The sequence below is a fragment of the Meleagris gallopavo genome, chromosome 1 (assembly GCF_000146605.3).
Source record: "Meleagris gallopavo isolate NT-WF06-2002-E0010 breed Aviagen turkey brand Nicholas breeding stock chromosome 1, Turkey_5.1, whole genome shotgun sequence".
Taxonomy (NCBI): Eukaryota; Metazoa; Chordata; class Aves; order Galliformes; family Phasianidae; genus Meleagris; species Meleagris gallopavo.
This window is the reverse complement of record NC_015011.2, coordinates 104,101,694-104,125,031: the sequence shown is the minus strand read 5'-3', so window position 1 is coordinate 104,125,031 and position 23,338 is coordinate 104,101,694. Positions and strand designations below refer to the sequence as shown.

At 40.5% G+C, this 23,338-nt stretch overlaps 2 protein-coding genes across 8 annotated transcripts; one reads left to right on the top strand and one right to left on the bottom strand.

Moving 5' to 3' along the window:
- Window positions 1-5,406: 5,406 nt before the first annotated feature.
- SETD4 (SET domain containing 4) lies at window positions 5,407-15,926 on the bottom strand. 7 transcript variants are annotated; one of them, XM_019620761.2, is made up of 12 exons: window positions 15,840-15,926; window positions 15,328-15,440; window positions 14,887-14,957; window positions 14,359-14,454; window positions 13,492-13,529; window positions 12,249-12,337; window positions 11,153-11,582; window positions 10,223-10,397; window positions 9,563-9,644; window positions 9,126-9,206; window positions 8,045-8,168; window positions 5,408-6,964 (listed from the first exon to the last, which is right to left on the bottom strand). In XM_019620761.2, the coding sequence occupies exons 3-12, from the start codon at window positions 14,954-14,956 to the stop codon at window positions 6,830-6,832; spliced, it is 1,320 nt and encodes a 439-aa protein (XP_019476306.1). In that variant the 5' UTR covers window position 14,957; window positions 15,328-15,440; window positions 15,840-15,926; the 3' UTR covers window positions 5,408-6,829. The 7 variants fall into 7 exon arrangements, with proteins under 7 accessions (XP_019476318.1, XP_019476306.1, XP_019476313.1 ...); XM_019620768.2 differs by lacking the exon at window positions 15,840-15,926 and adding an exon at window positions 15,667-15,833; XM_019620773.2 differs by lacking the exon at window positions 9,126-9,206 and having other exon boundaries at window positions 5,407-6,964.
- Window positions 15,927-15,930: 4 nt separating this feature from the next.
- On the top strand, window positions 15,931-22,258 carry CBR1 (carbonyl reductase 1). Its single transcript, XM_010723228.3, has 4 exons — window positions 15,931-16,020; window positions 16,776-17,109; window positions 20,163-20,271; window positions 20,970-22,258. Exons 2-4 carry the CDS (start codon window positions 16,810-16,812, stop codon window positions 21,404-21,406), a joined length of 846 nt encoding a protein of 281 aa, XP_010721530.1. The 5' UTR covers window positions 15,931-16,020; window positions 16,776-16,809; the 3' UTR covers window positions 21,407-22,258.
- Window positions 22,259-23,338: the final 1,080 nt, after the last annotated feature.

The following is a 23,338-nucleotide window of genomic DNA, read 5'->3' as shown; positions in this document are numbered from 1 at the left end:
GTCCCTTATGATCTCTTGCCAACATCCTTTGCAGACCAATCCACCCAGACCCAAGCATCTTTGTCCATACGAAGTCCATCTCATGGGAAGGATACACAAATGCACTGAATCTTTCTTGTAAAGAGAGCTGGCTTCTTAAGGATAGACATACAGACTCTGGAAGCTGGCCCAGGCTGGGTGGTAAAGACAGGCATGGCACCAGCCTCATGCTGAGAATGTCTCTCTGTCCTCTCCATGGTCATCTTTGTCTGCCAAAGGTCAAAAGAGCTGAAATGCCACTGCCAGCTCCTTCCAGAGTAGCCCCAGCAGGAAGGAACAACTAAAATAGCACAGCTGTGCATCTGGATGTATCTGCAAAAGACATGGTGCTCATCTACCAATTTCTCCTGCCTCCTGCCGTACTCACGGTGGTATTAGATCTCAATCCACTTCAGTGCTTTCAAGATTGGCGCATTGCAGTATGATACAGCACTGGAGACAGAGGAAAATAAATAAGGAACAGGAGAGAGGATTTCAGAAGTAAACAGTAGCTTTGCAAGCAGCATTTCTCTTCACTCTTTTATCTACAGGACAACAGGGACAATCCAAAAGAGCCCTAAAGATGTACAGTGTAGACACACACTGAGAGTTTCAGGAGTCCCTGGGAAACAAATATAATCAATAATAATAAGCAGTCTCATGCCTGAGTCCTTCTGAAGTCCTTCTAAGATGGAGTAACAGCGTCGGTGCACAAATACAGGGTAACTGATGTCATCTACTTGGACTTGCGCAAGGCCTTTGACATGGTCCCATACCACATCCTTATCTCTAAATTGGAGAGATATGGATTTGGAGGGCGGACTATTCGATGGTTAAGGAATTGCTTGGATGGTCACAGTCAGAGGGTTGTGGTCCTTGGCTCTATGTCCAGGTGGAGGCTGGTGACAAGTGGCATCCCCAGGGGGCCTGTCTTGGGATTGGCATTCTTTAACATCTTCATCAATTACATACTCACTGGGACTGAGTATACCCTCAGTAAGTTTGCTGGTGACACCAAGCTGAGTGGTGCAGTTGCTACAATAGAAGGGACACCATCCAGGGGGACCTGTGCAGGCTTGAAAAATGGTGCCATGGGATCATAATGAGATTCAACAAGGCCAAGTGCGACGTGCTGCACTTGGGTCCCGGCAATCCCATTTATGATACAAACTGGAAGAAGAAGTCATTGAGAGCAGCCCCTGTGGAGGAAGACTCGGCAGTGTGTGCTCACAGCCCAGAAAGACTACAGTATCCTGAGCTGCATCACAAGAGGGGTGGTCCACAGGAAGAGGGAGGTGATTGTCCCCCTCTGCTCTGCCCTTGTGAGGCCCCAACTGGAGTACTGCATCCAGGCCTGGGCCCCCAGCACAAAAAAGACGTGCAACTGTCAGAGCAGGTCCAGAGGAGGACACGAAGGTGCTCAGGAGGGCTGGAGCACCTCTCCTGTGAAGACAGGACGAGGAGCTGAGCTTTAGCCTGGAGAAGGCTCCAGGGAGACCTCATTGCATCCTTCCAGTACTTGAGAGAAGCTTGTAAACAGGAGAGGGACTGACTTCTTACAGAGTCTGATAGTGGTAGAAAAAGGGGGAATGGTTTTAAACTAAAAGAGGGGAAATTTAGATTAGATGTCAGGGTCAGGGCTAAGTTTTCACTCAGAGGGCAGTGATGTGCTGGCACAGCTGCCCAGAGAAGCTGTGGTGCTGCATCCCCGGAGACGCTCAAGGCCAGGTTGGATGGGGCAGCCTGAGCTGGTGGAGGTCAGCCCTGCCCATGCCACGGGTTGAGGTGCCGTGGGTTTTGAGCTCCCTTCCAAACTATGCCACTCTGTGATTCTATGAAAATGGGCAGGGAAGAAATTTCCAGGGAAGGAAATTAGTGGTTAAAGATCAGCTTATTACTATTATAGAATAGAGAACAGGTAGAGTCCACAGAAACACTGTGCCCGGAGGAACTATTTCAATCAGAGTTCATTCAGCTACATCAGAGGTCATTATTGGAGGAGATTTGTGCAAATGATTGCATCTGGCACCTAAACTCTAACAAACAAGACACACGAGTAGACATTGCAACCCCACTAATTAAAGCATTAGGATTATAATAATAAAGGTGATGTGAGTCATTAGTTATGGCTCAGGTGATAGTTTCATGAAAGAGCAATCTGATTTAACTTGAGAAAGGAGCAACTCCAGCAAAGTTAAAATACAATGAAAGTGAAAGAAGACATAAGTCTATGCATTCTCAAGTTTCAACTGAATTCATCAGAAAGAAAACCACATCTTTTCATAATTTATGTAATACTAACTACCCATTAGGTACCCATGGGTTTACCTATTGAAAACTACATTGTCAACTGCTAAAATATAATATAGAATATAAAAGTCCAGTTGCATGTAGGTATGCCGTAAATTCTATTTCTCTGTAATACAGCTGCATCATCTAGTGGACAATGCAGAAATTGCACCAGTTTTACCCAGTATAGTTTGGGGTTCATTAAATATCCTTCCTTCTCTACTTAATATAGCTCATCACAGTGATTTCTAAAAATTAATTCCAGAATTATAAATATGCTTTAAAATACTCAAGAGCGAATCTTGGAAATATTTTTTTGCTTTACTTTCTACTCCAATCTTAACAGGCTAACACTGCCTAAATTTTGTTACAGGCAGGAATCAACTGAGTTCTTTTAGTTAATTCCAGTCACTGAGCTGTGATTTCCCTTTGCACTGAAATGATAAAAATCATAACTCTCCCATGGCTCAAAACCAATTGCTGTGCCAAACTCCCCAAGAAAATGAGGTAATCCTTGTAAATCTCGTAACAACTTTACTTCATATTTATTGTCTAATCAAACTTATTATTTTGATGGGAAAATTTCCTTCAATCTTAGCGTTCACTTTGTCTGTAGTCACAGATGCACCAAGTGCAAACAGTCACTTCAAATTATGCCAAAGTGTGGCAATTTTAAAGGAGTATTATTTACCTTCTAAGTAAGGGAGGGGATACATACCCTGGGAGACATCACTTTTAAAAGCTTTCTTTGGAAATGTCATCTTTGAAATGTTTTCATAGAGCATCTAAAAGCTTTAATTATCAAAGTATGAGAGTTGATACTCCCTTATCTTGTCCTGAATAGACAGGTCTAAAGGCACTTAGCAATGATGGATGAGCTCCACACATTATAGCTGAAGAAAACTGTAAACTAGAAGCCATTCTCTGTAGAAGATCAAAGAAAATCCATGCTGTATTTACATAAATTGACACAGGAAAGATACTATCATAAGGTTTCATGTTTATCATTTTTCAGTGACATGAGGCTGCAGTAGATCAACTCCCCCTATCCTAAAATTAAAAATAAAATAAAATAAGTTGTACTATTTCTCCCTCACATTTTTATCACAGAATATAAAGCTTCTCTCATTGCACCAATTCAAACTCAGTGTCTACTCTGCAGTCGCACAACGCAGTCCTACTTCAGCTCTCTTTGAGTAATAGTGCACAAGCTGGAAGATAATCTAGCTCACCGCCATGGTCTATACTATGTTTGTATTGCCAATGGTGAAAAGCTGTTTATTCCTACTATTGCTGAGATTTGCAGATAGGATCTGAAAGGAAATTTTTAACAAGAAGGAAATAAATCATATATTTCTACACTAGAATCACAGCTAAACTTCTTTTTAGATTAAGATAGCCAGAGCCAAATGTTAACAGGAAGTCACTAAAGCTACAAGATGTTTGAAGCTCAAAGGGGTTCTGGATGGAGGCTAACAGTATCTTCACTCTTTGAAAATGACTTAATGTTCTCTAAGACAGCTGGAGAACATTCCCAGTGCAGTTCCTTCCTCAGGCACCCTACCTCATAGATCAGCTTAGGATTCCCTTTGGCTTATAGCTCTGGTTTGATTCAAAAGAAGTACCTAAGCTTTTGCTGACGACACCTGTAGATGTACGTATAAATGCTGATTCATTACCTGTACTATGCCAGTTTATTTGTGTTAAAAATGCACTGCTATTGATGCTTTACAAAAGTGCTAGTCCCAATTCTGTAATTTATTTGGGCAGGAATTTGTCTTTGACATTAAACACACATGGTTCTACTCAGAACACTTGCTACAGTGCTTAAGGTAAAGCTGGGGGCTTACTGCTGTGTTTACATCCAAGAGACAGACAAGCAATTCAGGCTGCCTACTATCTTGCACTGCCAGATCCCCTTCCTGTAGTCCCTCAGGGAGTGTAGGAGTTACAGAAGTGGATAGAGCCCATATTCAGACCAGCTGGTATAAATGTGTGGCCTATACTGCAATAAACTTCTGTCAAACTAGTATCCATTTTGAAAGGCATAAAGAAAAAAAGCCACTTATCTTCTTTAAGTACAGTACTATCTCAGTAAAAAAAATTATCTCAAAACCTCCAACATAAGGGGGAAAAAAAAAAAACTAGGATACTCAACTAGGTTAAGTTAGCATGGCCCTACTGACTGCAGTGAGACTGTGTAGCTTTCCCATATCTGGGAAATATATCTTTTCTTAAAGAATAAAAAACATACTATGAAAACAATCTAAGAAGACAACCAGTTCAATGCTAATCATAAAAACAGTAGAACGCATTCATAGCAAGAGTCTCTCTAGTCCAGTACTCCTCTTTCTCCAATCTTAACAAGAGTAAGAACAGGTTGAGCATATATAATACTTAGCATACCAAGACTCCCTTCAACTACTTTGCAATCCAGGAACTACCCAAGACTGAACTGCTTTCTGGGCTAGTAACTGGCAGTGTCAGGTTCTCAGCTCTGCCATCTCTTCTGTAGCCATATTCATTGATACAGAAGGGCTCTTAGGCAAGCTGATGAAGATTGCCCTTGGCAGGATTAGCAGAAAAGCAAAAAGTCATCTCCTCAAGGGAGTACTTCAGTACATGACCAGTGTATTAACTGTGGTGATTTACATGGGTTAAAATCACAGTTTAAGCAAATACAAAATTAAGTTGGTTCAAAGGATATAATATATATTCTTCTAGTTCCTGGAAGCACTCCAGTTCTTCTCCCAGTCAATTCACTTTGCTCACTGCTGTGAAATATAAAGAAACCGCACACTGGCAGCACCCCCACATGAATGATCCAGAAAGCATGGGAGTACAAGAGTCTCAGCACGCTCAGGCAAACAACAGCAAAAATACCTCATTTTCAGAATTTCCTAATGCTAGGTATAAGTTAAGAGGATGGCACCTCAAAACCAAGAACAACTTCTGTTTTCAGAGACATGGAATCTGATTAACATTTACCAGTTCCCCTGGTTCTTTTACATCTAAGCCAATACACTTTTCTAGTTAAGGAAAAGCCTTTCTCAGAGCTCCACAGTTCAGTAAAGGGGGCAAAAGGAAAAAAGGAAGGAACAGATGTCATCAACAGGACTGGGACATAAGTGAGATGCAAGAATTCTGGGAGATGACAAATAGATATTTTGTGTCCCAACTAGAACAAGGCAGAAAAGAAACAGCGAGGAAAACCCCTGGAATCCTCAAATCCAATCAAGTTTATACAATAACACTCTTGTTCATGATGAATGTTCACAAAGAAAGTCAGAAAGTGCATTTATACTAGCTTATTTCTTAGAAGCTTTCACTTGCTGCATTTTTTTCTTTAAATGATATTAGCTGGAATGCCTTTATTGCCATATATAATTTCATTTACTTAAAAAATAGATAAAAGTCTTGTAGAAAATTAATCAAAAATAAACATTCTTTAAAAGCACAATTCTTTAAAAAGCCTAAAAGTATTAATAAAAAAATTACAAAATATGAATCCCCACACAATGGGAAATAATTACAACACAACAATTACAAAGTTTATAAAGCTTAGACATGGATCCTGCTCAGAAACACCCTTAGAAGAAGCTTCCTTCTCCTAAATCACATAGGGACCTTGAGCTCCTTATTTAGGTTGAACTAATAATGAAAGGTAGCTCATGAGAATATGCCCTTGAAGGCAAGATTAAAACGTTTGTCAGTATCATCACCAGAAATGACAGAAAATAGAACGAAATGTCTGGGTGGGCTTTTCAACTGATACATCCTTTCTGTTCTCATTTCCAGCAGGAGGAGTCAGAACACAAACTAATGAGTTTGGAGGAAGCTCTGAAAGTAAAGGAAAAAATTCTCACTTCTTTAAATTCAAGAAACATGAACTGATACTGTGCAGGGAACAACCTGGCATCAGTCTCAAAAGGGCTGATTGCAATCTCTGCTCCAGTCCACATTTATTGCTCCCGTCCACGTTTATTGCTCCCATAATGAATTGACACTATGCAAACTACTTATTCTTGGGCACATGCACATATCTCAGGGAAAAGATAAAGGATTAGTTCTGGGTATATACAAGTAGCTCCCTCCTTCCCCTCTCAGTCAAGTGCCAGAACTCAAAATATATCCTGAGGAATGTGTGCCTGACCCTCTGATCTATGCCTTTGCCCCACAGGCATGGATCAGAGGGTCTGACTGCTGGAGTCCCCAGTCCTAGAGCTGCTCAAATTACCCCCATAAGCTGTTTTGCTCAAAGCAATTATGATTTGGATGAAGTGTGATGAAAACTGACTATGTTCCTCCCTACCCTCTGGGCTAACCTTTTGTATTACTGAAGATCAGCAAAGAACAAAATAAGCCCTTAATGCCCATGTGATCCTGTAAACTAAGCTGGGCACTTTATGATGACTTTTGTTATTCTTTGCTGCCCAAGTCCATTAAAACAGTTGATCAAGGCATGTCCATAGCAAATGAGATCCATTTGAGATCAGCTACAGTTATCACAGCTCCAGGTGGATCAAACTGTTGTCACGTTCAAGCTGCAAAGAATCTCTGCTGATTTTTGTAGTATTTTCAGATCTTCTAAGCGTAGTGCTTCTACCAAAGTCAGCTGTTCTTTGAGGTTCTCTTTGTCCCTCTTCATCTGGGAAATCTGGAGTTTATACAAATGGAATGAAATTATTCAAAATTCCAATTATTTAATATAGCACATGAACAGAAACTTTGCAGAAAGCTCACCTTTCCCATGCAACTATGTCAAAATACAGGGTGTTTTTTATCTTTATGTAAAAGTTGTTTTGAAAAAAGAATGAAACAATCATCATGTGGATAGGAAGCCCACCAAAAAGGAGGAGAGGAAGGGCAAGGCAACAGGGCAGGTCTGCAACACCTTATGTGCCTAATTTATTTAGGTCTGCATTTTCTTTTAAGAGGTAACTTCAACAAATATATTAATACTGTAGGTAGAGAAACGTTAAACACGATTCACTTGTTTACAGTGCTTTGTAATGTCCTGATGTTTTAGTTGTTGCTGAGCAGTGCTGTACAGAGATGTTTCAGATTTTCAGCTTCTCATACTGACCTGCCTGTCCTGCCAGTAAGGTAGCTGGGGGGAGCACAATTAGCTGGGAGGGGAAAAGAACCAGGATAGCAGACCTAAACTGGCCAAAGAGGTATTCCATACCATATGAATTATTGTAAAAAAAACTACAGAACTGATGGCAGTTGGCCAGGGGCTGCCATTGCTTGGGGACTGCATGGGCATTAAGCAGCAGGTGGTGAGCAACTGCTTTGCACATTGCTGGTTTTATAAATGTATAGATATAAATATATGTAATTGTTATCATTATTGTTATTTCTCCTGTCTTAATAAATTGTTTTTATCTGAACCTATGAGTTTTACTTTTTTTTTTTAACGAGTTTCTCCCCTAACCCACTGGGAGGTGGGGGAATTAGGGAAAGGCTGTGTGGTATTTAGCTGCTTCCCAAGTTAAACCACAACACACATAAGCTCTGTAACATGGTTTGTTTCTCTGCTGCAGCCACAAATTCTGCTGAGCAATTACTTATTTAATTGGGATGTATGTCAGTAACCCTGGTGACAAACCCTACACCACCCCAGTGAAGTCAATTACCCCAATCACTCCATTCTCAACCCTGAAAATTATGCTGCTGTACATTTATGCTAGGGATAGAAAATATCTCAGCTACCTGGCTCTTCTAGCCAAATTACCTGCAGAAGGACATGCTGTGTCTCCTCTATTAAAAAATGGCATATCTTTGTTGTTATATTCAAAGCCTGCTGTTCATTTCTGGCTGAAATTACATCACCAAGTAGTGCTCTCCTCCAGCAAGTACTAGAAGCATAATGTTTAAACAACACATAATCACTTGCTGCATTCCACAACTGAATAATAAACACGTGGTTATATTAAGAATAACATCATTGACATAAAGAAATGTAGATTAACATATCTGAAAAAAGCACAGAGGAGAGACAAGCAAGATAAAAAGAAGATTTAATAATCCAGAGCAGCAATTCCAGTCCTCCAACCTTACCCTTTCGGATAAAGTAACAGTCTGCACTTGGACCAATGCTCTACTGCTTTGTCATGCTGCCCCCAACTTCAGCAGCACCAGTCAGGAGAACAAGCTGTACTCTTAGAGCTTATTAGCACAGCTTCTGCTAAGCTTCACTTCACATATCGACATATTTTATGGGCCTAAAATTGGTGCCACTGGGATTTATTTTTAATTCTTATAGCCAGCTTTTTCCACTCACCAGTCAATCTCGGAAGGACAAACAGTTATCAAAATCAAAACCAAGAGAGTAAAAGTTGTTGGTTTTTTTTTTCCTATTAATCCTATTTAAGGCAAATTTGTCAATTGGAACAAATGATCAAAACTGCACTGATAGCTACTGGAAATGAATTTCAACAACTTTCTTAGCCCTAAAATTTCAGAAGCAGTCTGTGGAGCACATGTCAAGGAAATCAAGCAAGTTTCATCAAATCAACAGAAAAATTGCCTGCTGTCAGAATCTTAAAGAAACATCTGGTTCTTGAAATAGAAAGGGAAAACAGTGGGGTGTGCATAGCGTTTAATACAAGAAAGTCAAAGATCAAAGCAACAAATAAGCAATGACTTTACAGTACATTCTTTTCTCTGACTTTCTTCTTTTCCCTTCTGACACGGAGTCAGTAAGATAGATACAGGAGATCCAGAAGAATTGCTCCCAGAGTCTCACAGGCAGCAAAGAGGAAATAAAGGAAAATGACACGTGCACATTTTTTAAACATTGTACTGAAACTTACAATTCATCTTCTCCAAGACTTAACACCTTGAGGGCTGTAAGAAGTCTCCAAGATGGTCCATCCCATCCAAAGGTCAAGTTTCTAAAAAGTCAGAAGTGCTGAGATGCAGAAAGTACAGGGTGCTTTCTACAACCTGACAGCTTTCTTCCTGACAATTGTCAACAAGACACCTACTCTTCAGAACTAGAAGATTCATTGACTAACCTTACTCTGCTTCTATCCACAGTTAGAAGAAAGACAGGCTGGACACTGAAGCCAATCTCAAGCTTTGATAATGGTATTTACCAATTGCACGTTCTCTCACAAGCAGCAAGCAAACCGATTTGCTACATAAAAATGGTTTGATGGTGGATTTTCAGAAGCAAAATTTGACTCCCGGAAACAATGAAGAGTAAAAAAGAAAGCTCATATAGAAACAAAAAATTTCATATACCTACTCTAATAAATCACGATCCTTCAGAATGGAAAGTTTTGCATTTTTCTGCTTGTCCAGTGGTGGGAAATATTTTAGGAGAGTATCTGCATAAAAACAAATTTAAACATTTATGTAAATCATATGCAGAAGAAATGACAATTCTCAATTCTGAAATGACATTTCATCTGTATTTGTCAATTAGCTAAAGGAGAAAAGTGCTAAATTTGGGGGAACATTAACATAATCAAAATATATTTGGGCTCACAATTTCTCAAAAGCAATCAGCAACATGCACAACTATATCCTTATAATGAAAATTATGACTCAAATCAAAGTTATCAACAACTTTAAGACATCCAGTCATGGGAAGCTCTAAATAAATGCCAGTAAGAATCACAATTTTATAAAAGGAAAACTTATGGAAAACACCTCCAATTTAAAAACTTCGATCTTTAATCCTATGCAGATCAAAGTGAGCTCTATTCCAGTTCTTGGAAATACACATAAATATTTTGATAAAAAGAATATAATGCCTTAATATGCATTGTGCATAAATGTGTACACAAGCACATGAATTTCTTCATCGTCCTTCAGCTGTGCATTTCTAACCACACCTCCTGTTGAAGAAACTCTGCTCTCTACTATTGTACCTTTCAATGTTAAGACAATCTATAAATCTGACCTGATGAGACATAAACACTGCTATGAGGGTTATCAATGGCAACAAATCCATATTCTAGTAGCAGTCGCTGATTGTCATGAGGCCCATAGCAGATAAATACTTCTTCATACTTCTTGCACTGTGAATTTGTCTGAATTTCATAGCTTCTTGACTGTTCATTAAATGCAGCCTTTACCTATGATTAATTAAAAACAAAAGGTTTTACTCTTGGGAGGAAGACAGCAGGAATAGGAATCCGAACTTTAATATTAAAATCCAACAGAATTAAGTACTTCTCTAATACTGCAACAATAGGGTGCAAACAAATGTTTTAGATGTCTGAAAAGGCAACATATTTGGACAACTTGACTCTAAAATTACTCTAAAAACTGTGAGTATGAAGAATGAAAATCAAAACCTTAGGATGTGCCACCCACTCTGAAGACTTATTACAGAAACTCCAAATCTGCAAATAAAACCAGACTACTCTTCTGCTGTCCCAGAAATATGCTGGCACACAGAGTTCCATCCCTGTTATCAGGTGGAACTGCTCTATACACTTTGCTAAGACAACCCAGAAGCTTTAAGACAGAGGTGAAGTAACACAAGGATTGTGTAACACAATATTTGTCTGAGGAGTTGAACTCACAGGAAGAGAAGGGTAGGGTTATATTTGTGAATGGGTTCTTCCTAACTGTTACCCTGGATGCAAATTGCATCCAGTCACTGTGGGCTTTCCCTGTACCTCTGCTTTACTGAATAACAGCTTCCAGGATATATATGAACCATGCATACTCAGCCTGCAGGTGTCCTCCAGATAGACAATTTCTCCACTATGAGATCTCTCACTGGCCTCCAGACACTCCTAATCTATCACATAAATGCATACTTTATTGAGATAGTACGCTCATATATATCAAGATATTAAGTGATCTATTTTCAGTCTCTTACCTGAACATTTGGACTGTGGTTTAGCAAATCTAAATATGGTGCCAATGCATAAACATCTGGCTCAAGAGAAAAGCATTCCCTCTGGGAATGTTTCATGTATATTGTTCTGGTATTAATAGTGCACCAAGCCCACTCCAGGGCACTGTGGTTAAAAATAGTTGCCGTGTTCTCAGCAAACAAGGATTGCAAAGAAGAGAAAAAAGCCTTGGAAGACATGTACAACTCATGGACCGTTGTTCTTTGCTCCTGAGCTTGCTTTCTTAAAGGTTCGGGAAACAGTTGTATTACATCTTGCTCCAAACAAACTGGGCAACTGTATGTCTTGGGTAAAACATCAAGATACGGCTTCCACAGAGATTTCTCACCAGCGTGCTTCTCTGCTATTAAAAATGTGCATAGTGCTATCAAAGGAGATACAGGAGGCTTCCATCTATTAAAAAAATAAAATAAGATAAAGCAGATATACAAAGGTGAGACAGGAAATGGATGCAGTAGTATTTTATCTCTCTCTTAGTTCTTTAAAAGGTTATAAATAGCTTCTATTTTAAACTTCTTTGTAGTTAATCTCCATGTCCTTTTGATGATTTCAAAGGGGCTTTTGACTTAATTTTACTGAGAAACTATAAAAACTGGTTTGTGGTACAAATTTCAGGTTCACCTCTTGGGTTCTCTTTCTGTCAGCTTTTTTTTAGGCCACATAACAAATACTCAGTGTCCAGCACAGGCCGGATTCTGCATTTTCTAAAAGGCTACATTCGTGTGATTGCTTTGCAGCTTCACTTTATTCTCCTTCTCTTACTGAAGGGTATTTTGAAATTCCCAAGAAGTCACTCATAACATGATATTTAGGTCTGAGCTGGATCTAGAAGCAGGATACATTCAAGCCTATACCATCTCTTCAACTCTGTATTCAAATCTCACTTCCTGAACATTCTGAATGCATGAAAGTTCACAATAAAATGCTCACAAATTAGAGTAAGCAGTTATGTCCTACCACCACTTAAGATAATTTGTCTACTAATTCACAATCCAGAGGAAGGGACAGCTGAAAAGTCTGGTTTTCCTTCCTTGCCACAGAATGTCACTTTTCACTTACTTCATAATGTATTCTCCTAAACAGCTGTTAAGGACAGTGTTGGTGGTCACTAAGCATTTTTCAGGCAATGAAATAACCAGCTCTCCTGCCTTTGAGGAAAACAAAAACAAAACAAACAAGAAAAGAATAGTAAAGGTCAAGTATAAATGGCTTATCTACTATATGATTTATAAAGAAAGAGAGAGATATTCCCCAGAAAAAAGTAATTCCAGGAACCAATCAGATGTGATATTGAATTTATTGGAAACTAGCATGGTTTTATGACGGTCAAAGTCAAGGGAAAGAGGATGACTGGAATCAGTAGGAACTTTCACCTGAAGAAAGTTCACAAAGAGTTTGGTGCCTGGCTATTCAGCATCACCACTTGCTTTGTACTAAGATATATGAGGGTTGCTCCGAAAGTAATTCCTCCAATTTTATTATGTTGGTCCACGATCTCAGAGGTGGATATTAGTGGTATGGTAGCTGAGGTTTGAACCTTCCCACCAATATTGTTACATTTTGTAACCATGTGACAGAGGCAGCAGAGAGGAATCTGATACAATCGTGTCTCACATGGAAGTGAGAATGAAGGAAAGCTGAATCAGCGAATTCCTCCATGTGGAAAAAATTATACCCACTGACATTTATCAATGTTTACTGAATGTTGACAGAGACCAAACAGTGGATGTGAGCACAGTAAAGCAATGGGCAATATGTTTCTGCAGTGGTGTGAGTGGGTCACCTCTGCTGGTGCAGATTTTAAGGAGCACAGCACACAGGCTCTTGTTCGTTGCTGGTAAAAATGCAAAGCTAGTGGTGGTGACTATGTTGAAAAAATATCTCTATTTTTAGCTGAGAATTTACCAAATAGTGCTATTGTGATCTTATCCCAAGAGCAGGGAAGACTACTGCAGCCAGCACGAAAGAAGCTATGCAAGCCAGTGGCTAAAGGAGAAGGCATACAGCAGGAAAGAAGACTGGTCCTTCTGGTTTCAGTTAGCCACTTATTGCCTTTAACAGAAACACAAGGCTGCATACTGAATCACTGTTGAGGAGTACAATAATGTTTTCAGCCAACAAGTCCTCAGCAATATAATTTTACAAATAAGCTGGAACTACAATTTCTGGTATTAGGCTAGAAATTGCAGTCACAACAAGGACTCCAAACACCTTGTCTGGAATTTTGAGTTTCTTTGTTATAAAAGCCATTATGTATCAATGATTCTAGAGAAGCTCTTGCTTTAGAATCAATATTACTAACCTGAAGAGCTCTTGTTGTCATCAGTCCTCTTCCTGTACCTAAAGTAGGAACAAAGAGGATACTTAGAGTAAAATACAGGAGATAGTGGTAAACAGCAATAAATGAACAAACCTCCAAGGAAAAATTCTGAAAGAACATACATATCCCTTACAAATAACAAAAAAGCAATAATAGATTGTTCCAGATATACATCTCATTTATTTTTTCTCTGATGCTCTCTTTACTTTTCTACTATTTTTCAGGACCTGGTGAAAGCACTTCTCCTGCACCCCTGCAACACTTGCTGTCCACTTCTAGCAATTCTCGCTTTCTGTTTCCCATTTTTTTCTTCAAACACATTTTTCATCACTGGTTCTTGTTATTGTTTTCAGAGTTTTAACTAAACTTTATAATTTCTATTCCCAATATTTTTCTCTGATTCATACTATCCTCTCTACTCTCCCTATTGCAAAAGGTTTTGAAACACCACCTAATTAAAGAGAAAAAATACAAATAAATATATTTACTGGAAACAGTAAGTGAATCCAACTTTTAAAATCATTTACTTGTCTGTTTCACTAGAGCTGTTGAATTTGCAAGGAAAAAGAAGAGATAAAGAAATGATACCAAGGTTGGATTCTAATACTATAAGCATTTAAAAGATAGTACTCTTCTTGAAAACTTTCTCTTAGCACTTAAGAAGTATCTTTATTCAAGAAACAGTAAACAGTTCATGTAAATGACATTCACATGCATTTGCAGAAAGTCCTTTAGAGGACTAAGGGTAAGGGGCTCTTTTGCCCGATGCTAGCCATATGTGAGACTCAAAACCCAACATTCCTATAAGAATTAGATGTAAGTACCATCAGTAAATCATTAAAACATTACCCCAGAACTGCGCTGGCCTTAAACTACTGTCTCCAAATCCTCTGTCTTTGAGCCACTTCTTAAGTTTAATGTATTCCAGTTTGTGACTGCAGTTGACTAAAAATGAAAAGGGGATGAATGCTATAATATCTCATTTTACAATAAAAGAAACAAAAAACATTGACTGTACATTCAGATAAAAGCTGTATTTTGGACTTCTTTGCGTGGTGTAATAGAATAGCAAGTAAGGCTCTCCTTGAACTAGTTTACTAAGCTGTGGGCCTCTGGGTACTGGGAGCTCTAAGAACTATAGGATATATTCAACATACTCAAGGAGCAAAGAATGTGAGAAGGTGGCTATGCTTTCCACTACTCAGAAAACAAAGCTCACAATATTCACCATCCTCTGACTGGAACTGTAAATTAACACACACAAAAACTAATGTTTACAAATGTTATTTTCAAAGCACAAAGGTGTTCGTGAAACCATAAGGTAACACTTAGACAACTGATTATGTTATTATTTAGCATTACTTCCTGGGATAGTACCTCCATACATAAATCTCTGCAAGTGTTTTCTTCTTCTCTTTCGACTTGTCCGCCCTCTGCTTTTCTTCATACTAAAAAAAACACTTTTTCCTTATTTAGATGGTCTGAATTAAAAATATATAAATTTTAAAAATGTGTAATGACCTTTTCAAGCATTGCATGTTTCTTTTCATAGAATCAAATAACTGTTAAGGTTGAAAAAGACAGCTAAGATCACTCAGTCCAACCATCAGCCCACCCCCACCATGCCCACTGCCCACATCCCTCAGTGCCACATCTACACGGCTCTTGAACACCTCCAGGCACAGTGACTCCACCACCGCCCTCGGCAGCCTGTGCCACTGCCTCACCACTCTTGCTCAGAAGAAATGTTTCTTAATATTATCCTGAATCTTGTTGGCACAACTCGAGGCCAGTATTGCTCATCCTATCGCTGGTTACCTGGGAAAAGAGGCTGAACCCCACCTCACCACAACTTCCTTTCAAATGGCTGCACAGAGCAATGAGATCTCCTCTGAGCCTCCTTTTCTTCAGACGGAACAACCCCTACAGGACTACAAGCAAAGCCATAAATGAACATGGGGTGATGGGAGAGGAGAAGCCCATATCTTCAGCATCATTTGGGCCAAGGTATGCCCATAACTGTATACAGGAAATGGGACTTGGGTTCTTATAAACACAGAACTGTTTTCACACAGCAAATGTGTTACAATTAGAGAAGACAGCACAAATTGCCTCTGTGGCTTCTCTGAAAATAACAAAGCAGCAGAATCATGGCACCTGATCACACAGAGAACACTCCCAAGCAGCCCAGTACCACAGGGCGCAGTAACACCGCACACTCGACAGCTGTACTGCATCGGCCTGTCTGGCTAAGACTGCGGAATCCCGCTTCCCTCCAGCTTCCGATTCCCTCCAGAGAGAGAGAGCATAGACGGTCACACGATACCCACCTGGCAAAGAGGAGGAACAAACCTCCACAGCCGTTGCCGAGTCCGACCCGACCCGCCCCAGCCGCCGCGGGAGGCGGGGCTGCCCGCCGCCATTTTAGGTGCGCCCGCCTTCCCTCACGCTGCGTGCGGTTGCTGTTGGTCGGTCTGCTCGTTCCGGCGCTGAGCTGAGGCGTGGGGGAAGGTGCGTGGTGCTGGAGGTGGGTCGGGGAGGGCTGCAGCCCCTCGGGCACGCCCCAGCGGGGTTCTCTGGATTTTGCAGCGGTGTGGTCTGTTCCTTTGGACTGCGGGGTGGGTAGCTGCCCTGGGGTGGTTGTGAGATGACTGGCAGGCGGTTGTCTGGCGAATTCAGTGCTATGTGTGGGTCTTGGGGGCTGGCTTAGGTTTCTTCCCTAAGAGATGCCGTCTCAGGGTTGGCTACGAGCCTGTTTGGAAGGGAAATGACAATTAAGTCTAAAGTGAGCAGACCCAGTTCCTCACCCTTGTTTATGAACTTGGATTGCCTCAGTGCTTGCACTGAACCAGCTGCCTGTCCTCACAAGAAAGAGATAGTCTTCCTGTGAGGTGGATGTGCAAGAATCCCTCCTATCAGCAGCTAACATAACGCTACAGAGCAGTTACTCTGTGACGAGGCTGGTTTGGGTGTTCTGTAAAACATTGCCACCTAATGCATTTCTTTGCCAAAGCCTCATGCTACTTCAGTAAATTAATGTACACTTATAACATGGACTTGCATAACTCAAAGAGGAATTCTGAGTAGAATTTTTAAGGAAAAAAAGAAAACACCTGGTTCATCTTTAGATATACACTTTCATCCTTCTGGGTGTAAAATTTTGCCTGACTGCCCATGACAGGGTGTGAAACTAGATGGTCTTTAAGGCCCTTTCCAACCCAAGCCACTCAGTGATTCCCTGAAACTTTCCTCCTTGCCATTTGCAGTGCCTGTTGCTTTGGCATCCATCCAGAGAAGACAATGTCCAGCGTGCCTGTGGCTGTGGTGACCGGCTCCAACAAAGGGATTGGATTCTCAATTGTGCGAGATCTGTGCAAGCAGTTCAAGGGGGATGTGTACCTTACTGCCCGAGACCCTGGCCGTGGTCAGGAAGCAGTGGCAAAGCTCCAGGAGGAAGGGCTGCATCCGCTCTTCCACCAGCTGGATATTGATGATCTGCAAAGCATTAGAGCCTTGCGGGACTTCCTAAAGGAGAAGTATGGAGGTCTGAATGTGTTAGTTAACAATGCAGGGATTGCTTTCAAAGGTAGGAATTGGGCTGTTTGGGATAGTCATGTTAGTCATGTGTGGTGTCAAGTTACATGATAAAGTACAGTATATGCAGCAAGGATTTCATAAAGCTATTTTATATGGAACTTCTGGGCTGTTTTTTGGCGGAGTAAGCTGCCTATCATCCCAGGCATGATGAGAAGGTAGTGTGAAATGACTCTTTGTCTAGCGCTTGTTGTGTTAACTGTGTGTAAGGATGCTTTCCTGGAGTATTTGCATCACATACAAAACATGAAAGTACTCAGGTGTACAGTTGGGTTTGTTGCTGCAATGCTTTTGAGTTCCATCAGGCCCATGGAAGCCCATTATCTGTATGAATGTCAACCATATTCTTCTGGGATATTGTTTTCTCTCTTCTGCAAGCCTCATACTTTACTCTCTGCATTATCTGCTCAAGGGTTCAGGGTGGTTAAAGAGAACCTTTGGCATGGGTGTTTTTGTTTTCTTTATTTAACTTTCTCAGGCCAGTTGGTCACCAATAGAATGGTTAATGTAAATCTAACTGTGCTGAGCATGAGTTGAATCCTTTCATCTCCTCGGGGGTGGAAAAGTAGTGGAAGTGAGGAAGGCACAGCAGTTGTAGGGTAGCAGAGTGCATTCTATTTGTAGTTATGAAAAATCATTGAAAATCAAATTAGCTCCAGATGGAACAGGTCATGAGCGTGACTACTAGTTCATTTCTCTGCCAGTACAAACTTGCTCATTCTGTGTCTTCTGGACTCTTTTAAAAACTCTTTGCCTGATCTGTAGCTAAGACATGTTACACTATTCAAGCACAGCAAAAGTATTCATTCACCTGCTCACAGTGTGAGTTAAGGCAGCCCATCAGGTAGTGTGGATCAAACCTCACTTGCTGCTCGTGTAGTCCAGTCAGCTGCCGTATTTTTGTTTGGTACTCTGTACGATAATAGAATGGTTTGGATCGAAGTGAATCTCAAAGCTCACCCAGCCTCAACCCCCTGCCAAAGGCAGGACTGCCTGCCTACAGCTCAGGCTACCCAGGGCCCCATTCAACCTGGCCTTGAACACGTCCAGGAATGGGCATCCACGGCTTTTTCAGGCAGCCCATGCCAGTGCTTCACTGCTCTCAGTGAAAGTTTCCCTCAGTATCTAATCTAAATCTCCCCTTGTTTGTATTGACAGCCCAATAGAGGGCAGCTATTACTATAAATGAGTGCATCCTGAACTGTGGACAAATAGGTGCTAAAGTCTTACAGCAATGGTCTCAATCCAAGTATATCATGCAAAAACTTTGCAGGTACTCAGAACAGCATTTCTTTAAGTCATAATGAGATCCTTAGATCAGCCTGCTGGTGTTAGTGGGTTTGAACTAGACTGGGCTGTAACTTAAGTGCAGTGTGTGTTGTTGCTGATTTCACAGCAACTTTGCCTTCACCAGCTTGACAGCACTGTAGCAAGATTTGCTATATCTCATGTGGGGTATCTTAAAATTATTGTTGTGTACTCACTTAACAGATAAATCATAGACTCATTTAGGTTGGAAAAAATCCTTAAGGTCATGAAATCCAACCATCAACCATGACCAAGGCCACCACTAAACCATACCCCTAAGTGCCATGTCCACAAGTAGGTAAAAAAGGCATGAGCAATAAAGTTTCTGTTGCTTTCCTTGTAACATGATAGATTTTTTTTCTGTTCAGAAGTTTCCAGTTGTTCTGCCTTGACTTCATACTTACAACTTACAGTGAGTCAGCAGTAGGTCATATGGTTAAGAATTATGATAGAAGAGCTCTTTATAACTGCTATTGTGTTAAGTATCTAGTACAGAGGGTAGAGGGTTTAACACCTGTGTAATCGCTGTGATGCTTATCTCATATTTTGGCATTTGTACTGAAGCTTGGCTTGTTAGGTTTTTGCTGACATCCCAGAATTTATGCTTTCTTTATTGTAGTACAGTTTGTTATTGCTGTTAAAGATTAATCGCTTAATTAATTGCTGTTTTTGTACTGTGCTACACATAGTCTGAAGTCCTTAGTCCACTGAAAAATGACCCTTTATGAAATGGATATGTGCTCATGACCAGCATTCTGGGTGAGCTTCTGTGAAAGCAGTGACCTGCTGCTTCTTCCCTTTGGAATTTACATAGGTCTGGGCTGAGGAGACAAGTGAAGACCTACTTCATCTGTAGGTGGCCTTTATCACTGCTGAGATTGAGCCTGTAGCAGATCAAGAGGAGGACTGACACTTCAACTTATTTCCCTGCAAAGTAGAGGTTGCATAGCATATAGCTTACTGATATGCCAGGTTGTCAGCTGATGGCACGTCCTACCCCACTTTTGTTGGTGGCAGACTGTCAGTTCTGTCTGAAATTGCATCCTTAAGTGCAGTTCTGTGGTCTGCTTAAGACTACCTACGTCAGTTCCCAGCTCTTTTCAACTGCTATTTCCCATTCTTTTATTTCTGTCAGCAAAGATCTGTCAGCTCAGGGGAATTATTTATGACACTTGTATTTATCAGAAGGTTGCTTGTTTGTTTCTTTGTTTGGTTTTTTTTTTTTTTTGGACTGTACCAAATGTTATCCTTGTATTCTTACGGAATCTTCTACAAGAACTTGCTGTTCTGACCAAGTCCTGGGTGAGAACCCAAAAGACATGATGACAAATGAGTTAGGCTGTGGAAGCTGTTGTCTGCCCTAGTTTTGAATCTGAATGCTGTCAAGGGGTAGTAGTTAAACTTCTGCATCTTCAGTGTCAGTACCCTAGATCCAGGATCTCCTTCCCTTTTGATTGTCCCTTTCCCCTGTGCCCTCCCCACATATATCAGGTTAGTGACAAAGTACATTGCATGTGTTTAAGAAGAGAGGTGTCCTCTCCTTTTAAGTGTGGTGGCAGAGGCAGCCCATTCTCTTGAGCATTGGATGGGAAGAGGTAAGTCAGTGGAACTGGTTGGGCAGCCATAAGATAAACTCTGGGGCTTTCTGTTCATGCAGTAACTTCCTTTCAACAGTAATATAATTCTGATTTATTCTTTTTTTTATTTCCCTTCCTTTCGCTACACCACTTAAAAAAAAAAAAAAAAAAAAGTTAAGTGACAGAACTCCATTTGCAGTCCAAGCAGAGGTTACGCTGAAGACAAACTTCTTTGGAACCAGGAATATTTGCACAGAATTGTTGCCTCTTATGAAGCCTTATGGTAAGTGTCACATAACAAGTAGAAAAATAGTTTTATATGACTCTTGGTGCTTATGACAGGATTTTGCTATTTAATGTCTTGAAGCACACTGCCCAATGAGGAACCATATTTGTTGTCTGAATTGTTGTGAACTAACAAGAAAAAGAAGGAAATTAACAACTTTGGTACAGATGAGTGAATTATTGATTCATCTGACTCATTCCTGTGTACTGAAATGCTAAGAGAGAAAAAGCTTGCTGCAGTTTTGCATGCTGGGATTTGTATTCTGGAAACAAGCTGATAACGCCAGTGTATTAGTGACTAGATTGCTTTTGTTGAATTCTGCATTATTCTGGCATTTGGACTACATTCTAAAAGCTGTTGCAAAGCTGGGAATATTTTTTTTCACTTCAACATCTGGCTGTCATTATTGAGAAAATCACCTACTATTCTGAATATGCCTACAGATTGTAACAGGCTATTTCCTGGAAGCATTCCTGAAATTCAGTGTTGAGTTTTTGCAGATTCACACTTTATTTTTTTGTAACGAAACTCACTACAAACACTGAACATAAAGTGAACCGTGATCAGTTGTGTTCACATAAAATATTTTACTAGGCATTGTTTCAGTGAACACACAGCTGTAGAGTAAACAGACTTGAATTTGGGGTTTATTTAGTATGTACAAATATAATCAGTCTTTATTCTCTCTTTAACAGGTAGAGTGGTGAATGTCTCTAGCATGGTAAGTATCTCAGCTCTGGCAGGCTGTAGCCAAGAATTGCAGAAGAAGTTCCGCAGCGACACAATCACTGAGGATGAGTTAGTGGAGCTCATGACAAAGTTTGTGGAAGATACTAAGAAAAGCGTGCATGAGAAAGAAGGCTGGCCAAATACTGCTTATGGGGTATCCAAAATTGGTGTCACAGTCTTGTCCAGGATTCAAGCCCGGATGTTAAATGAGAAAAGAAAAGATGACCACATCCTTCTTAATGCCTGCTGTCCTGGATGGGTGAGAACAGACATGGCAGGTCCAAAGGCCCCAAAATCACCAGAGGAAGGGGCTGAGACTCCCGTTTACTTAGCCCTTCTGCCTTCTGATGCTGATGGTCCTCACGGCCAGTTTGTTAGTGACAAAACTGTTCGAGCCTGGTAAACTTAACATCTGTGGACCCTTGCAAGTGGTAAACATGGCTGTGAATTAACATATGCCTTGGTAGGGATATATACATCTAGATCTTACCCTGAATCTTACCCTGGCCACTTTAGCACTGGGTCCTTTGTAGCGAGGGCTACAGTTACTGAGTTTCTCTAACATTTTGTCTATACTATGGTACTTTCAGCAGTGTCTGTTGGCCTGTTTGCAGCACTGACTGGGTAGCCTGACTTCTGATTTGTGGGGCGTTCCAACCTAGTTAACATGAGTTGATTTGGTATTGCCCCAGTACAGAGGTGCCTGACCTTGTTTTACAAGGGTTTAGTCTTAGTGAAATCATTGCCAGCCCTTCTTTTTTTTTTTCCCCCATATAAGAGAGCCTACATATTTCTGTGATACGGGGCTTATATGAGGAGACAGATGCCTTATGCTTTCTCTGTGCAGTGGATCTTTTTGGGGGACCGTAGTTGCTTCTTAAGATTGTATGGGATTTCTTAAATGGAGGAAGGGTTTTTCTCAGTGCTACAGTTTAACTAGTTTGGGTTGGGAGTAACTAATTGGGTTCAAACTGAATCACTGTTGTATAGGGATTGCTTATTGTTATAGAACAGAATTTGGTGGAAAGAAAAAAAATAAAACAATGATGTACCATTAATAGGGAAAAATTACCTAGTTGGTTTTATTAATATGTATGTAATGTGATTACTTACAGGCTTGTATCAGAATAAGCCGCTTGTATGAATACTAAAAATCTAAGTTGAGACTATTTTCTGTATTCAAGTCTGTAATGCAAGTGTGTGATGTTTGGAATATGCGGAGACAAAATAAACTGTAGAACTGGTATATCAAACATCTGAACTTCTGCAGGACTTCAGTTTCATTTATTGCACAACCTGAAGTTTTCTTACTAAGAACCCATATTAAATGCTGTAATGGGATGTAAAGTACCACAATAATAGTGAGGTACCAAAGTCTTTGGCTACAGCAAATGAGAATGAGCTGACTTGCAGCAGCTGCAAACACAGAAATGAAAGAAAAGAGCTGCTTACCTTTGAGAAGGCTTCAGGTAGGCAGGGATCTCCAGAGAGAGATCCTCTTGCCTCCACTGCCAACACTTACTGAGCTCTGGGAAGGGATGGATCTGGCACCATCCCTTGTGGTTACTCAGGTACACTGCATGCATCTGAAATCCCTTGGGTTGACCTTGCCTTCCCACCAGGTGCTTTATCACTGTCTCAGGCTGTGACTTAGTGTTTCTGCTACAGATGTCCTCTGTGTAAAGGGAAAAATGAACTAAGAATATAATTATCACTTTTTTTTTTAAATGTCCTTCATGCAAAATGACAAGTAGAGGAAGCACTAATATGAAGAACATAGTTGTTTTAATAGTTGGTTATTGTGTTTCAAATGCTTAACTTTGAAAGGCAGAGCCATGAGGCAGCCTATGGGTAGGTTAAGGTAGCTGATTGCTGCTTGTAGGAGTGAGGTGGGTTTTGGTCACACCCAGGCACTAACCACTTAACTTTCTCTATAATGTCTTGGTTTCAGTTAGCATGACAGCCATGGCTAGAGTCTCAAAGACCTTGCCTGTCCCATGTTTCCTGCAGAGCAGGGAGTGTGCAGGACTGCTATGCAGGAAGAGGGTGCCTCCTTCGTCAATGCTGAGAGACTGAAAGAGCTGTGGGAAAATTGCAGGTCTCATTTGGTCGTGAAAGAAATGTAACAGTCATGTTAATTCTTAATCAGGAGTCAGCAAGACAATGGCTTGGCCAACTGAGTTTTACACTGGCTTTCTGTGGTAGTTTGTGTTCAGGGAAGTCTTAAGTTATGAGGCACTGAGCACAGTATGTGTTGTTTTGGTAATCACTTAACACAGAGAACAAAGCTGGGAGTATTAATCTTTTACAGATACATTAGGTTTTTTTTTTTTTT